Genomic DNA, 16,511 nt, shown 5'->3' with positions numbered 1-16,511 from the left:
AGTATCCTATTTTACTCTAAAAAAATAATTAGTGTCCTATTTTTACAAGTCCGAAAGTTATTGTCCTAATTTTCAAATCAATCTAAATTAATGTCCTAAAAAATCCCCTGACTCCACTTTGTGGGTCCATTTCTCCACTCAACTACAAGTCCGAAAGTTATTGTCCTAATTTTCAAATCAATCTAAATTAATGTCCTAAAAAATCCCCTGACTCCACTTTGTGGTCCATTTCTCCACTCAACTAATAAACAATATATTTTGTGGGTTCCTTTCTCCACTCGCTACACTTTTTCTTAAAATCCGTGTTTTGCCTCCTAGGCCAACAATTAATGGACGGAGGGAGTATTATGTAAAAGAAAGAAACAGAAAAAAATGATTTTTTTTTTAATTCTACACTAACTCATGATAATATTATCCGGAATTAAAGTGAAAATGAGAAAAAAAAAAATGAGTAGCTTGAATTGTATTTTCATGCTACCCCCAAAAAATCATTCACCATGGAGTATAAGAAATGAGTGGAAAAATAATAAAAATATGTATTTTTTATTATTTTAAATGTAAGAGAACGCACTCGTAGTACTATTTTAATGCCACAGCTATTTTTCTATTAACTTTTAGTCTGAGATGAGAGTTGAAATTTGTGACCACTAATGAGATATTTCACCTTTATAAGTGGGAAAAAATTCAATTACATTGTTTGCGTTTGGTTATGAAAGTTTATAATTGGTTTTTTCATTATGGGACTAATTTTACAACTTGCTCTAAATAAATTAAATTAATATAACAAACACGGTTTAAAATTTATTATAAATCTTATGTTTTCTCTATGCATATTTAATTAGCAAATTAAATCTCTTCCGTCCTAAGTTGTAAAGGAATCAACACTCACAGTTTAATTGAATTGGCTAAAAGTGAGACTGGCGAAATAATAATCGTTAATTAGACAACTGAATGATAAATGTATTTCGCTCATCTAATCAACAAAAAACGGATAAATAATTGCACTCAAACTTACATGCATTTAAAGCAAATCAAATTATTTACTTGTAAAGAAACTCCCAAAAAAGTGACAAACTCTAACTTATATGCATCCATATCACACTAATCATATTTATATTATGCAAGTTGACAAAAAAAATGTAATCATGATTAAGCTATAACTCCTTATCATTAATTTGTCGATAAAGGGATGTTTAGATCCCCCTAGTTACTATAAATTTTTAAATAGAGTAAATAATAGTATCAATTTATAAAGATCAAAATCTTAATAACGTTAACGAAAAGAGAGGGAAACAAATCCGAGATAATGAAATTATTTCATCTCTTTTTGGTAATAATTATACTTAACGTTGTTGTAATGTTATAAGTAGAAATAAATAAATATGGTAAATACGCTTAACCAACGCTGACAGTTGGCCTGAAAATAAACGAGACATCTAAACCGACGAAATTTTGTTGAAGCAAACGACGACGTCACACGTCACTCACTGTTTCCGCTCTCTTTCCTTCTACTCCTTCTTGCCTCAGATCTCTGATTGCATATATCTTCTGCTCTTCTCTTCTCTTTATTGATTATTTTTCGAACACAGTGCTGCTGCCATCTGTGCACTTCGTCGTTGCACATTCTCTCGATTGATGGAAATTGTGTAGATTTGCGTATCGGATCGATTGATTTCGCGAATAGGTTTGTTCACGTTGGACGAAGGGAATGGCAGTGGATTCTGGACCTCTGACGCCTGGACAGGTGCGGATTCGGTATTTTGTAGTTAGTGTGATGGTGTTGTTCGTTTTTTGTTGAAATTAAGTTATTGTTTTTCTGATTTTGTTTCGTTTCTGTGTTTTGTGAAGTTTGTTTGATTAGTAGAGTGCAAACTTTGGTGATCATCCTCATAGTTGGAGGTTTTAGTTTTAGTCGAACTGATTTCAAACAATTATACGTTATCCTTGAAAGTGAAAGTTGATGATTTGGTTAGTAGTTCTGTAGACATAATTTTTTTGGGATTAAATCGATTATTGTGCAGTTGAATCTTTGTATGAATGTGTTGTTAAGTTGCATCTGATTTTTGTTCAGGATAGGATGTGAAACTACTAAATCAATAACATATTATTTATTTTCTTACCTTTTCTTGTTCCTATTCAACTGCAAGTCTGCAACATGTAAGTTTTTGCATCAATTGCATATGTCGGTTTACTGTAAGTTTTTTTGTATGCCTTGACTACTATTCTTGCTTGCTACTGTCTGACATGGTTTCTGCATTTTTGAATCTATCCTCACATTGCATGTGATGAAACCTATTCTTTTGATGGCCCAGGTGTCATTTTTGCTTGGAGTTATTCCAGTCATTGCAGCATGGATATATTCAGAATGGCTGGAATATAAGAAATCATTGCCGTTCGCCAAAGTGTGAGCACCTCCCCTATTTCCATATCAGCTCCTTATGGGCATAGATACTTGCTTTGGGCAAACGTTTGTTCTGCTTAGCCGAACCAACTGAGGCCCTACAAAAATGAGAAATATTTATAAACGTTACTAATATCTGCTTGTACATTTGCTTTCCTGGTAGCAGCCATTCAGATTATAATTTGGTTCCGTTAGAAAGTCAAACAGTCAAGGAAGATGATCGAGCTGTCTTGATGGAAGGTGGTCTAACAAAATCATCATCCACAAAGACGTCCAGTCCATCTATTAGGACAAACCTAATTAGGTGAGTCACTGTAACTTATTGTGATATTACATTTCTAGGTCGCTTCTTCGGTCAGATTTATGAAATCTTTTACCATATCTTGGGCTTCCCTCTTTAGGTTTTTGTTGATGGATGACTTATTCTTGCTGGAAAATCGAAAAGTTTTGAGGGCAATGTAAGTTTTTTGATCAAATTGATTTCATTTTCTAAAGCTATCTTCATTTTGTCAATGATATTTTAATCTTATGCAGGGCTGAATTTGGGGGAATTTTGTTCTATTTCTATTTGTGTGACCGCACAAACTTCTTTGCAGATTCAACCAAGGTGGTTTTTCTAGTCAGTTTACTTCAGTAATCAAAATCGTGTTTTTACAATTAAATAGAGTAAAGTTGAAGCTAAGACTATAGCTCACATTACTTAACTGGCAAAAGTCTGAACAACATGGCATGGATAATTGGCCATCAGTATTTAAGTAGGTTTACCCATACCAGAACAGTATTTTAAGTAGTTTCACTCATAACAGAGTATGGCTGTATTTTAGCTCTTATTCACGAGTGACACTGAGCTATATTAATACAAAAATGTTGGTTTAGGAGATGGATACCAAAGTGGATGATTTAACTACTTTGTATATCTAGCTAAATGAAGTGCTAGAGGACTAGTTAAAAGAAAGTGCAAGATTCTATTTGTTAGGTTTATTCTTGCTGCTGCTTATTCTATGCAAGGCTTGCCATAATTAGGCTCCATTCAATTGTTTGCTAGATAACTATATAAATGGCCTCATGATAGTGGAAAATAGCGAATTAAGTAATCTTCTTAAATTTCAAGAGTGATTGCTATTTTTTTCTCATCATTCGCAGTAAGCCTGTATGTCGTTGTTAAAATACTAAAACACTACGCTATTGTTTGTTAGAATACTTCAAGGAATGTAGAACTGATGCATTTCTTATTTTTTTCCTTGTTGGACAGAGTTACAATCGCGATCTGTTCATTTTCCTGTATTTGCTTCTTGTCATAGCTTCAGCAATGACTTCATTGAAGAAACATAATGACAAGTCTCCAATTTCTGGGAAATCCATCCTTTATCTTAACCGCCATCAGACAGAAGAGTGGAAAGGATATATGCAGGCAAGGAGATGCTCAATCTTATCTTTAACTTTTCTGTACTATTTTGCACAGTTGATGGTCTCACTATTTCTTACCAGCCTTCAGATTGATATAATGCCAAAAGGTAGGAGGACATTAATTAGTCGTTTGCATGTGTAATTTATGTTCTCAAATATGTATTGATGATTGTTCTGGCAAATGGAAAATAATATTTCTTTTTGCACTTTCCTTTCAGTAATCCGTATTCAGAATGTCTGTTGCTGCAAAACACTTGTCCCCAAAAATTCCTAATTCTACCATTTTTCTTGTTTCTGACAGGTACTCTTTCTGATGTACCATTACTTTGCTGCATCAGAGATCTACAATGCAATTCGCATTTTTATTGCTGCATATGTTTGGATGACTGGTTTTGGAAACTTCTCTTACTACTACATCAGAAAAGATTTTAGTGTTGCTCGATTTGCTCAGGTGACAATGTACCCTGAGTCAAATTTTTTTTTTTACCTATTAGTGTATTACAACTTAGTTAAGCAGTACTTTGCTTTCCTCAGCTTAAGCTAGATTATATTTTCTATGCAGATGATGTGGAGACTGAACTTTTTCGTGGCCTTCTGTTGTATTGTTCTCAACAATGACTACATGCTATATTATATCTGCCCTATGCATACCCTGTTTACTCTTATGGTTTATGGAGCCCTTGGTATCGGCTACAACTATAACGAGATAAGATCAGTGATGGCTCTGAAGATTTTTATGTGCTTTGTTGTGGTTATCTTGGTATGGGAGATCCCAGGAGTTTTTGACATTTTATGGAGCCCTCTTACTTTTCTATTAGGTCAGTGGGTACCATAGCTTTTGATTCTCTCTTGGGCTATACTTGAGCATCAGTAATTGGTTTTATTTCAAGAATAATCTCCACCAGGAGTATAACTAATATCTGAATAATATTTATCTAGTTGTTTTTCGTAATGACAGGATATAGTGATCCAGCAAAACCAGATCTTCCACGACTACATGAATGGCATTTTAGATCTGGGCTTGACCGATATATATGGATCATTGGAATGATCTATGCCTATTTTCACCCAAATGTAATCCTCCCAAAAGTTTTGATTTTTTCATCGTTTCTTCTTTTCATGGCTTAAAATTTCATGTACTTTTCTTGTTGCAGGTCGAGAAGTGGATGGAAAAACTAGAGGAGTCTGAGACCAAGCGGAGACGCATGATCAAAACATCCATTGTCACTGTTTCTTTAATTGTAAATCACTTGATCCTTTCACGTTCCTGTTTGTACATGATTCCTCTTAATGATTTTGTGTTCAGGTTTGTTTGTTAAAATCCTCATCTGCTTTCTTCTTGATTATCTGGCATAGGTTGGCTACTCGTGGTATGAATACATATACAAACTGGATAAAGTTTCGTACAACAAGCTCCATCCTTACACGTCATGGATTCCTATAACGTACGTATTGAAAAAACTCTTCTATTCTTTTTTGCTATAATTTCCTCTTTGACAAGAATATCTTGCAAGGTTGTAGCACGTAGCATCTAGCTAGTTCCATTTGTGGATATTTTTTTCCTGATTCTTTCTCATTTGCCTCCATTGATTTTGTACCAGTGTCTATATTGGCTTAAGAAATTTCAGTCAGCATCTTCGGAATTTTTCTTTGACCCTTTTTGCGTAAGTATTCTCTTGTTTCCTCTTGCAGTTCATATTGGTAGGTTTTCTGCTGAACTTATATGAATAAATATTACTGGTTAATTAATACTATAAATTGTTCTTATGTACCAGGTGGCTCGGAAAAATTACATTGGAAACTTACATCTCCCAGTTTCATATATGGCTGAGGTCTGTGGTCTCACTTTTATGCACCTGTTCCTTATGTTTATATATTTGAATTGCTGCCTTACAACATCTAGCATTTTTATAATGCCAATCGCTGTTGATTGTTAAGTTTCTGGAGTCTGGCCTTTCAGTTGGCTATTACTATAATTTGTTGTCAACTTTTTCTTACATAAACTGATGTTATTCAGGAGAGTTTCTCAGACATTATTAAGTTTAGTTCTATGACATTTGTTAGTTGAGTTTCTAAGGTTGCTTCTAGACTAAATCACATAAATATTATAGGAATCTGCGAGATGCGACTTTCTGGAACATTAGGATCCTTTTGAACAATAACAAAATCGAATTCAAGCCAATTTCGATCTGAACTATGAGGCCTCAAGACTATCTATTGACATATCTGCAGGTCCAATGTGCCCAATGGACAGCCTAAATGGCTACTCTCTTTTATCCCAGATTATCCTTTGCTCAACTTCATGCTGACAACCGCTATTTATATCTTGGTGAGTGACCCTTTATGTTGTTCACTTGTTCTAAATATCTTTTTAAGTTAAATGGATTTTTCATGGTTTACTATTTTACTGCTGCAGATATCCTATCGACTTTTTGAGTTGACAAATACACTCAAGGTTGCTTTTATTCCAACAAAAGACAGCCAGAAGCTATTTCAAAATTTCATTGCTGGAGCTGCCATTGCTGCGTGTTTATATAGCATTTCATTTATTCTTCTTCAGATCCCCCTTTAGTAAGTTCTTTATCTGTCCACTGAAATTGTTATATATGATCGTTGGAATCGTGTTAAACCGCCTCGAGCATGTTTAGCCCATTGATTACACCTGTAAGCTTGGTTTAAAATCTCGACCTTATGATTAAGTGCTTATTATATAAGTATAGATTTTTGCCTATTTAGTAAGTGTGACTGATGAACCAGTAGAAATCCTGTCTGTAAATCCTTAATATTCAAGATTAATATCCACTTTATATGGCACCACCTCTTCACTTAACATTGTTGTGTTGCATCTTGTATTTTAACTCGCGATTCCATGCTATTTGGTTGGACAAATTCACTCGTGCAGCACAGGCTTGTGAAAGATTGCAACAGTGGGCACAGCAACGGGATATACGTATTGTTCTGTTGTATCCTATGACGACGGGGAAACAGAGGTGGCACGTGAGGCTATGCAATCCCAACAGTTTTAGCAGACATAAATCAAATTATCTGCCCAGTTTTGACCAGGAATTATAATCATAAAAAGAAGAGAAACTGGAACACCTTTTGTAAGAATGTTCATCTCTGTTTCTGCAGTTTCTCATATCTATTCCCCTGTTTTGGTAGCCAAATAGTTGGATATTGATGGAGTCACACGTTCTCGTGTTTATGTATACTTGGTTGAAGCATCTAAAATTATATATGTGGTATTTAATCTTTTATTCCAGGAAGAAGTCAATAGATATGGGAAAAAAAATTAGATTATTGCTTTTTAGGCTGCTAAATCTAAGTGGTTTCGGTTCCACGATAGATAATACTAACAAATTAGCAATCTAGAAAAGAGTGAAAATTGCATTTATTTCATCTACGTGACAGCGACCCCTTTAAATTTTTCTATATTTTGGATTCTACTTTATGACTTGTATTTCTGAAGATTGAAACTGCTCGAGTATTTCCCTTTACATACTTAAAAAAAAGTTATCCTATGTTATCGCAACCCAATAATTTGAGCTTTTTCATTGGTAGAGATTTACTTCCTCGATTCACTTATAGTTACTGAATTTTACACAAATTCTCCTGTGTAATTTCCGAAGCTTATAATTGCTTTCATACAATCAATTTTCACGCGCATTAATCACTCAAAATGAACGACTTCAATAGTTGAAGTGTTGGAATAATATATTCTCTATAATAATTAAGCTGATGATTGTTAGTCAAATAGAATCATTCCATCTTCTACGCAATCTCATGTGAAAGTATATGTGAAGGTATAACATAAAGTGCAAATCGGCGCACCCTATTTTATTCTTGATAAGTGTTGAACGTTTACTCCTAAAATTGTGGATTTTGTAAGCTCAATTCTCGTCCAATTCCTCATCTAACAATCTTGACTTGATTGTTGAAAATGAATTATTTATTTATTAAGGAATTAGGTTGGGCATCTCTGTCAAAATCATTTGTGATAGATGACTGTGCGGCTGTGCTCGTTTTTCTATCTCTACGATTTTGGCTTAGTTCAAATAATTTATTGTATATGTGTGGTGAATGAAAATTCCAATAAAGTGACACACCCCTACTTGTCGCAACTTTCCTGTGTTTTAGCACATTTTATTTTTGCTGCCGTCTTATGCTTGCAGTAAAAAATAAAATAAAAAAATAAAAAAACAAAGCTAAAATTAATTGCAATACTAAATTTTAGATAAATTACCATGTACTTAACCAAGTGTGCTGTACATTCATTTCACGTGAAAATTGCATGACTTTTTTAGAAAAAGATTAAATATTGGAGAAAATAAATATTTATAGAAAATAAATGCTTATGCTAGTTTTATTTCCATAAACTGTGGCAAACTTGTTGTACGTTCAAGCAGTACACAGGATGTTATTTCTTGGTTTATTACTATCTAAATTGTCGGTGGCTATCTAAATTTTATTTGTGATACTTACTATCTAAAAAATTTCAAGATTTGATGAGTTAAGACGCAACGCAAAACTACGTTCAGTTAATTAACTGAATTACTTTTTCTCAATCAAGATTATATATATATATATACTTTCAGAATTATTCTCCCAAAATTAAAGATTCTGCATTTTTATACCGAAAAATATATAAATTCAATTTAAAATCATTATCGCGAAAATCTAGCTAATTGAAAATTAATGTGTAGCATCAACACGACGATTTTGTGGACTAACTGAACGATGATTATGTCTTCGATTTTTTTTTTTTTTTGAATAAATGGAGCTTTAATTTTTATATAATAATTGTAAATATAATAATCCCGACCATGAAGTATTAAAATAAAAAATATTATTAAAAAAAGAAAAATAAAATGCTAACCTAAACCTAAACCTAAACCTAAATGTCAACTATGCTCACAAATAATGAGCGTATAAACCAGGGGGCTTAGCCCACTGGCCACCGGGTCCTCACTTAAGTGAAGTGACCCGGGTTCGATCCCTCTTGGGAACGAATTGGTGATTGGAGATATAAGGTGGAGTTTGGTGAATGGAGAGATAAGGTGGTTCTTGGAGTGGATGGGGAACTAACTACTAACATCTAACATGACTTTGACCGATCAAAAAAAAAAAAAAAAATAATGAGCGTATATATGCCTAACATAACATTCACCACAAATTTAAACTTCTCATGTTGACCTTAATAAAACACTTAATAAAGTATACTATGCCTAACATAACATTCACCACAAATTTAAACTTCTCATGCTGACCTTAATAAAACACTTAATAAATATCTTATTTTTTTTTTGATCAGTAAAAAATTTTATTGAGATAAAAGCAAGGCACCAGGGATGCCAATCAAAACAAGAAGGAAAGATTGAAACCCTTTGAGCACCACAAGGTGAAAGGGATTCCCAACTCCAAAACTTTGTAAACCTTATTCCAACTCCAAAGTCTACCCTTGATCTGTAAAACAAGTCTCTCAATATCCCAAATCTTTCCCTGAAAATGACTCTCGTTTCTTTTTTTCCATAACGTCCAAACCGTTGCATGTAGACCACCTCAGCATTTACATTAACCGCCATCAACCTTGACTCTTTACATAATATGATAACCATTTGTCCATTTGAGCTTATAGTAATCTTATTCTAGTCGTTGTCGGTTTGTCCTCAATTCAACATTTTGATTATTGCCTCTCTTGATTTGGATTGCGTAGTTCAACGTTATGCATTACACGTGGGATCTCCCACAATTTAATATGTATTATCGTGTACCGTTTTAATTTATTACTCTCTCCGTCCCACTTCAATTGGCACACTTACTTTTTTTGTTTGTTCCACTTCAATTGACATTTTCCTAAAATAATATGTGGTCCTCACTTTCTCTACTCACATAAAATAAGTGGACCCTACCTACTTTACACTCTTAACCCTTTATTCTTAATCTCCGTTCCCAACTCAAAAGTGTCAATTGAAATGAGACGGAGTGAGTATAATTTTTAATTATATTTTCTTCAATTTTACTCCCTCCGTCCCATTATTGAAGACACACTTTCCTTATTGGGGTGTCCCAATAATAAAGACACACTTCCAAATAAGGAAATAATTAGGCAATTTAATTGGTAATTAACTGCTGCTGAAATGAAAATTTTATTAAAAAGAAAAGGAAAAAAGAGAGACCAGATACATAAGGAAACAAGCAAAATAACCCGCAAGAAACCCCGGGTAACCAAAAAAGAAACCAAGACTAAGAGAATATTTTAAGCGGGTCGCCCTCGTCTAAAACATCGTCATCTTCATCGTCCAACCAATCGCCCCATTTTTTCTTCATTTTTGAAGAGGCCACAACCGACATAGCATGGGCTGCATCGGTAAAGTTAGAGGAGTTGATCACAAAGTTTTGCAGTATCTGTCCTCCAGACTGAGCAAACTTCACTTTATTCAGGAACTCCACAGGCGAAGAAGTGTCAAGACCAGGGCCATGCATATCATCACTGCGTGCTGAATTTTGGAAATCCGAAGACATGCCATTGATTATGAAACGACGGAGCCTGTGCTTGATAGAAGAATCAGAAACTCTCCCCTTCTTGGTGATATCATCACTGCGTGCTGAATTTAATTGGTAATTAACATAGCTTAATCTCTCTCTACGAGGGGAAACTCTAATATGACTCTCTCATTTCCGCCTCCGTCTTCTCGAACTATCTCTTCCCTCTTCCCTCTTTCCGCCGTCAATCTTGCACCGCCCTCTCATATTTCCTCCGCCGCCCCTCTCGTCTCCAGCGACCACAGCAAGGCCGCAACCTTCGCCTCTCTCTTTCTACCTTCATCTCATCTTCCCCGCTTTGGAAAGGTAACGGCGGCAGAGGGGCCGCCTGAAAAACCCATGCCCCAATTTCCAACCTCCGCCCTATTTGATTTCTGGCAACTCATCGCCTTATTTCAGACGACGGCGAACCACCACCTTGCCCAACTCATCGCCCTCGTCTCTTCTCCGCTTAGATTCGACCTCTTCTCCAGATTCCCAAGTCAACAGCACAAGCTTAGATTTCAAAATTTAGTTTGGCTTCAAGAGAGGGAGAGGGCGAGAGAACACGGTGAGACTTCATATTTTGGGTTCAATTCAGTGGTTTGGTTTCGGCGGCGAAGAGTGGTGGTCGGCGGAGATTTAACTTTCCGGTGGTGGACTAGGGTTTGCAGCGCGGCGCCCCTCCCCCTCTCTTCTCCTTCTCCGCCGCCGCCTGCTTCTCCTCTCCAGCCGACGTCGGCTCTGGGGCCGCGCCGCGACCGCCTTCCTTCTTCCCCCCGCATCTCTCTCTGTCCGACTCCTCTCTCTTCCCCTCTCGGTTCTCCCTCATCTCTTTCGCTCATCTCTCTCTCCCTAGACTCTGTGTCTGCCGCGATTCAATTTTTGGGTTAGGGGCTAGGGTTTGCCGCGATTCGATTTTTTGGTTCGATTTTGGGTTTGATTTTGGGTTTGATTTCTGGGTTTGATTTGGGGGTTGAATTTCTGAGGTGGTGGTGGTTGTCGTAGGCGGCGGCGGTAGTGTCGATTTTGGGTATGAATTGGGGGTTGAATTTCTGAGGTGGCAGTGGTGGTTGTCGGAGGCGGCGGTGGTGGTTGTCGAAGGTGGTGGTTGTCGGAGATGGTGGTGGTTTAAAATTCAACTAAAACATTAAATAGAAATAAATAAATACACTAAATTAAAACTAATCAACTACACTAATAGTGGTGGGCCACAACACTTTAACAACTAATCTACCTCTCCTTAATCTTCGTGCCCAAAAGACCTATGTCTTTATTAATGGGACGGAGGGAGTAATTTATTATGCTTTAATATAATAAAAAAATAATTAACAAGGATTCACTTATTCAATTAGGGTTTATAATTATTATTTTATATGAGCGCCTTAGTTTTCAGAATTAAACTCACTAGTAATAAATTCTACGCCTACTTTTTGAAATATTATTTGACTCATTGGTTTATACAACCAAACTATCACCCCATCTCGTTAGGGCCGTAAATCAACATATATCTATTTACAAGATATTCGAGAATTTATTCGAAAAAAATTTATCCGAAGCTCGATACGATTGTAAACAAGCTAAATTCGAGCCTGACAACACTCGGCTCGTTGAGCTCGCGAATATGTTTGAATTCGATTATTCGTGAACATGTTTGTGAGCATGTTCACGAATCTTCGATCAAGTTAGTGTACATGACTATTTAAGTTCAAATACCCAAATATTTAAACTAGCGGAGCTCGAACATGCTAGTATTAATTCTTCGTCTACATCCATGCATCTCATTCGTTTATGAGAATTAATCTTATTCTTATATGTTCCCTCCATCTCCAGCAAAGCACCAATGCTGGATCATACTTGTTTGTTCTCTTTAGTTCTTACTATATTTATTTTATAAAGTAAGTATGAAGAATTTAAAATACTTCACAGCATGGAAATTATATATATATATATATATATATATATATATTTTGGTCTTTTGTTTTATTTGCATTAATTGATTCAAATAAACTTGAGACATAAACAAAGATAAAATGAATAAAAAAATAATATCTAAAAATAGTGCATATATACGGCTAGAGATGCTGTCAATGCACTGGATTTTTGTCGTCTACTTAAATGCCGCAAGTAGCCGTAGCCTCTTCCTAGGATTAGCAAGTGCCAAACGATTCTGCACTTTGCTATCTTTCTCCCAAAATTATCTGAATCCAAACGGTTTTCTCGTTGAGTAATGCTAAATAGCCATATTGTAACCACTCACAATTCACTTAAATAGAAAAAAAAAATTATTTAACTTATTTTTTAAAATAAAAATAAAATTTAGTTATTTTATTGTATTATCTATATTGTAGTTATTTTTTTATAATTTTTTTGTAACTTTTTATTTTTATTAAAAATAAAAGTTGCAAAAAAAATTACAAAAAATAACAATAATGTAGAGAATACAATAAAATAACTAAATCCTATTTTTATTTTAAAAAGTAAATTAAATAGATTGAAATTTTACCTATTAAACTAAATTGTGGGTGACCATAATGTGGCTGCATAGATTCATTATTTCTCGTTTCATATAAATATATATATTCTCAAATTATTATTTCTGCCGTATAGAAATGATATCTTCGACACACGTTTTATATGACGATAAACCAAACTAGCTCTCATTTCCCTCTATTTAATTTCTTCATATTTATTTCATCATCGCCATGGGAGAAGCTCAGGAACTGCACCCTCAAATCAATGGTATATATGTTTATCATCATCATCATCCTATATATATAAACTAGTAAATTATTTACACTCTCCACAAATTAATTTAATTTATGTTGTTTCTCCCTCTCTCTAGCTCTGAAAGCCGAAGCAGAAGTAGCAGAAGCAGAAAGCTCACCGGAAATCAAGAAGAAATCCTTGGTGACACAGTACAAATGGTGGCTGGAAATGCTCATCTACTCATTCTTCGTCCTCGCCGGCCAGACCGTCGGAACAATCCTCGGCAGATTGTACTACGACAGCGGCGGCAAAAGCAATTGGATGGCAACATTAGTCCAAGTCGTCGGATTCCCCGTCCTAATCCCCTTTCAGTTCTTCACCACCGCCGCCGCCGTCGACGGCGACAGCACGAGCAGACGCCGTCCGATGATCCTGGCGGCGTTCTACGTGGCGATCGGAGTGTTTCTGGCCGTCGATTGCATGCTCTACTCGATCGGGATCCGATACCTCCCGGTCACCACCTACACGCTGATCTGCGCGAGCCAATTAGGGTTCAACGCCGTCTTCTCCCTCTTCCTCAACCGCCAGAAATTCACCCCTTACATCATCAATTCCCTAGTCCTACTCACCGTCTCCTCCACGCTCCTCGTATTCGAGCCCGATTCCGGCGGCGCCACCAACACCTCCAAGCGGAAGTACGTCATCGGCTTCGTCTGCACCCTCGCCGCCTCCGCCGGCTACGCGATGATGCTCTCGCTCACGCAGGTGGCGTTCCAGAAGATAATTAAAAAGGAGTCGACCCGGGCGATAGTCGACATGAATCTGTACCAGAATATGGTGGCGACGCTGGTGCTCCTGATCGGCCTCTTCGCCGGCGGAGACTGGCGGCGGCTGAACGGGGAGATGGAGGGTTACAAAACGGGGAAGGTGTCCTACGTGATGAATCTGTTTTGGACGGCTGTTTCGTGGCAGGTGTTTGGAGTTGGATGTATCGGTTTGATCTTCAAAGTTTCGTCCTTGTTTTCGAATGTGATCAGCATCTTGGGGCTGCCGGCGGCGCCGGTGATGGCCGTGATCTTCCTGGGAGACCGGCTGACCGGGCTGAAGGCGGTGTCGATGCTGCTGGCGATGTGGGGGTTCGTCTCCTACATCTACCAGCATTATCTTGATGATTTGAAGATGAAGGAGATTGCCAGAACAAATGTTGTTGATGCTGCTGTGCAGCTTCCACTTGTTGATGAAAGTGAAAGAGGCGGATCTGCTGCTGCGTCTTAGATGGTATTTTTTTTTTTTTTTTTTTGGAGATTGATGCAAAATTATGTGCAATTTGCAGAATTCTTTATATAATTTTGTGTCTAATTATGTATTTCCTACCAAAATTTAGCCCAAAAATTGTCTCATCTCATATGCATGGTTTACTACTTTACATCACAGGTTATATATTGTCCACAAGAAAGATATTCTTATAAGCATAAATTGTCTCCCTCTACGAAAAAGAGTCATATTTATTTTCATTTTTTTGTCTACATAAAAAGGTCTCATTTCACCTTTTGATCATCACATCATACATTTTCTTCTATTCAACTATAAATGGTATTTTTATTTTATTTTTTAATTATTAATGTTACTTTTATTGTATTTTTTATATTAATACTATCCCTATAAATTATATATATTTATTCTACTTTTTTTGGAATATATATTTATTCTACTTATAATAACTTTATTAAAATTCGTGTTCACTTTCAAATGAGATTCATTGTGTACATACCTTTATTCCATTTAAAATAATTTTAACATTTTTTAAAATTTATGTCCATCCTCAAACAAGACTTTATGGACGGGGGAGTAGATTTTTTCGTCAAAAGAAAATAAACAAGCTCCACCAATTTTAAAGAACAAAAGATTATTTGAACGTGAGAGTTATTGGTCATAACAAGATTGAGAATTGCAAAATCATAATATATGTCAATATATATACGTGTGTGGAAGACTAGCTAGTAACGCACTTTACTAGCTAGTAAGCAAGTACCACCACTCGAGCCGCAATCAATTAATTAGGTCCCAAAAATCTAAGATATTTTTATTGAAATTCGATTGTGCTGAATGACGGATTAAATTAACGATCATAACTTGGTCCCGGAAAATAACAATAAATATCTAGATTCGTAGTATATCTTAAATGGGTGCATGTAAGTCGACCCCATCTTGGACCCGATACTTAATTACCAATTAACAGTATACACACATTTATATATATACTCCTTCACCCTTGTGTGTGTGGCAAGACGACAGCACTTATTAATTATGTTGTTGAATTATAAAGTTTGATTCTATTCTAGATCGGTGGATTACCTGCACAAGTGTAGAAAGTAATGAAAGAAAGTTGAAGAATGTGCAAAAAAAGTGGTAATATGTTGTATATCTCAGTACGTTGTGTTACAATGACGAATACTGATCTATTTATAATATACTCCCTCCGTCCCATTATTCATGGCTCGTATTCCTTTTTGGGCCGTCCCAAGCTACTTGGCTCGTTTCCTTTTTGAGCCATAATTAGGGAATAATTAAATACTCCTAAATCTATCCTAAAAACACACCCCACCCACCGTTTCACCCCCACCCTTCTCTGATACCTTTCTCTCTCTTCCTCCCCACCCTTCTTCCCTCCGCCATCTTCCTCCCTCCGCCGCCGACCACCAACCTCGCCCCTTCACTGCGACGCCGACCTCCCTATCTTTTCGGCCCCTTCCCCTCTCCTCCACTGTTTCTATTCCCGCCGCTTCCCCCTCTCCTCCACGGTCGTGCCTTCCCGGAGAGGGCTCGGACCTTCTGTTGTCGTTGTGGTCTCGCTGAGGGTGCTGCAGATCTCGGATGCCTCGGCCAAGGGCGGTGTACGAAAAGGGTGCAGCAGATCTCGAAATCATTCTCTCTCTTAGGTGCTGTTGTTGAGTTTTTGGGGCGGTTTTGCTGTTGTTGGGTTTGTGGGCGAAGGGAGGCGGCGTTAGGTGGGTGCTGTCGCCGTCGGCGGGAATTAGAGGAGGGAGATGAGACGAAAGTGGTGTCGGTGGATTTGGTTATATAGAGCTCCGGCGGCGGCTCTGTTGCTATCAATCGGAGCAAGATGGGGTCGGGTTACAGGCTCCGGTAGAGAGAGAAATGAGAGAGAAATGAGGCAGTGGCGTGGTGGTTTTGGCCGTTGTTTCGCCGGTCGGATTTAATTAGGGGAGGAAGCCGACTGTGGAAGGAGATTATAGGGGAAGAGAAAACAGTGGCAGGCTGGCAGACGTAATTAAAATTAACGTTAAATTAAGTTTGTGGGATACACACTTTACCTCTTAATTTTACTCTCCTAAATACCCGTGTCGAAAAGTTTTGAGCCATGATTAACGGGACGGAGGGAGTACATGGATATGAGGGTAGAACAGTAATTTCCTCCTCGGATCACGCGATGTGCGTGTAACATGATGAC

The 16,511-nt window shown here is 36.9% G+C and overlaps 3 protein-coding genes across 5 annotated transcripts in view; 2 read left to right on the top strand and 1 right to left on the bottom strand.

The window, feature by feature from the left end:
- The window catches only part of LOC130985259 (uncharacterized), a 920,555-nt gene that overhangs the window by 728,931 nt on the left and 175,113 nt on the right, over positions 1-16,511 (bottom strand). The gene's annotated exons all lie outside the window — the stretch shown is intronic.
- Positions 1,370-7,065, top strand: LOC130985255 (protein REDUCED WALL ACETYLATION 3-like). 2 transcript variants are annotated; one of them, XM_057908126.1, is made up of 16 exons: positions 1,370-1,744; positions 2,313-2,404; positions 2,568-2,705; positions 2,803-2,859; positions 2,936-3,008; positions 3,654-3,812; positions 4,110-4,259; positions 4,371-4,626; positions 4,767-4,882; positions 4,963-5,049; positions 5,165-5,253; positions 5,410-5,472; positions 5,584-5,640; positions 6,041-6,137; positions 6,225-6,379; positions 6,711-7,065. In XM_057908126.1, exons 1-16 carry the CDS (start codon positions 1,709-1,711, stop codon positions 6,721-6,723), a joined length of 1,638 nt encoding a protein of 545 aa, XP_057764109.1. In that variant the 5' UTR covers positions 1,370-1,708; the 3' UTR covers positions 6,724-7,065. The 2 variants fall into 2 exon arrangements, with proteins under 2 accessions (XP_057764109.1, XP_057764107.1); XM_057908124.1 differs by having other exon boundaries at positions 2,565-2,705.
- LOC130985274 (probable purine permease 10) lies at positions 12,874-14,573 on the top strand. Its single transcript, XM_057908175.1, has 2 exons — positions 12,874-13,072; positions 13,176-14,573. The coding sequence occupies exons 1-2, from the start codon at positions 13,036-13,038 to the stop codon at positions 14,312-14,314; spliced, it is 1,176 nt and encodes a 391-aa protein (XP_057764158.1). The 5' UTR covers positions 12,874-13,035; the 3' UTR covers positions 14,315-14,573.

Source organism: Salvia miltiorrhiza, chromosome 5 (genome assembly GCF_028751815.1).
Source record: "Salvia miltiorrhiza cultivar Shanhuang (shh) chromosome 5, IMPLAD_Smil_shh, whole genome shotgun sequence".
NCBI classification, from domain to species: Eukaryota; Viridiplantae; Streptophyta; class Magnoliopsida; order Lamiales; family Lamiaceae; genus Salvia; species Salvia miltiorrhiza.
Note: the sequence above shows the minus strand (reverse complement) of the source record. Positions and strands in the feature narration are given on the sequence as shown.

Excerpts from the sequence above, each read along its gene's own strand:
- LOC130985255 (XM_057908124.1), top strand. The coding sequence starts at position 1,709 with ATGGCAGTGGATTCTGGACCTCTGACGCCTGGACAG. Across the intron at positions 2,860-2,935 it reads CGAAAAGTTTTGAGGGCAAT|GGCTGAATTTGGGGGAATTT; the intron begins GTAAGTTTTTTG and ends AATCTTATGCAG. Across the intron at positions 5,050-5,164 it reads TTGTCACTGTTTCTTTAATT|GTTGGCTACTCGTGGTATGA; the intron begins GTAAATCACTTG and ends TATCTGGCATAG.
- LOC130985274 (XM_057908175.1), top strand. The coding sequence starts at position 13,036 with ATGGGAGAAGCTCAGGAACTGCACCCTCAAATCAATG. Across the intron at positions 13,073-13,175 it reads ACTGCACCCTCAAATCAATG|CTCTGAAAGCCGAAGCAGAA; the intron begins GTATATATGTTT and ends CCCTCTCTCTAG.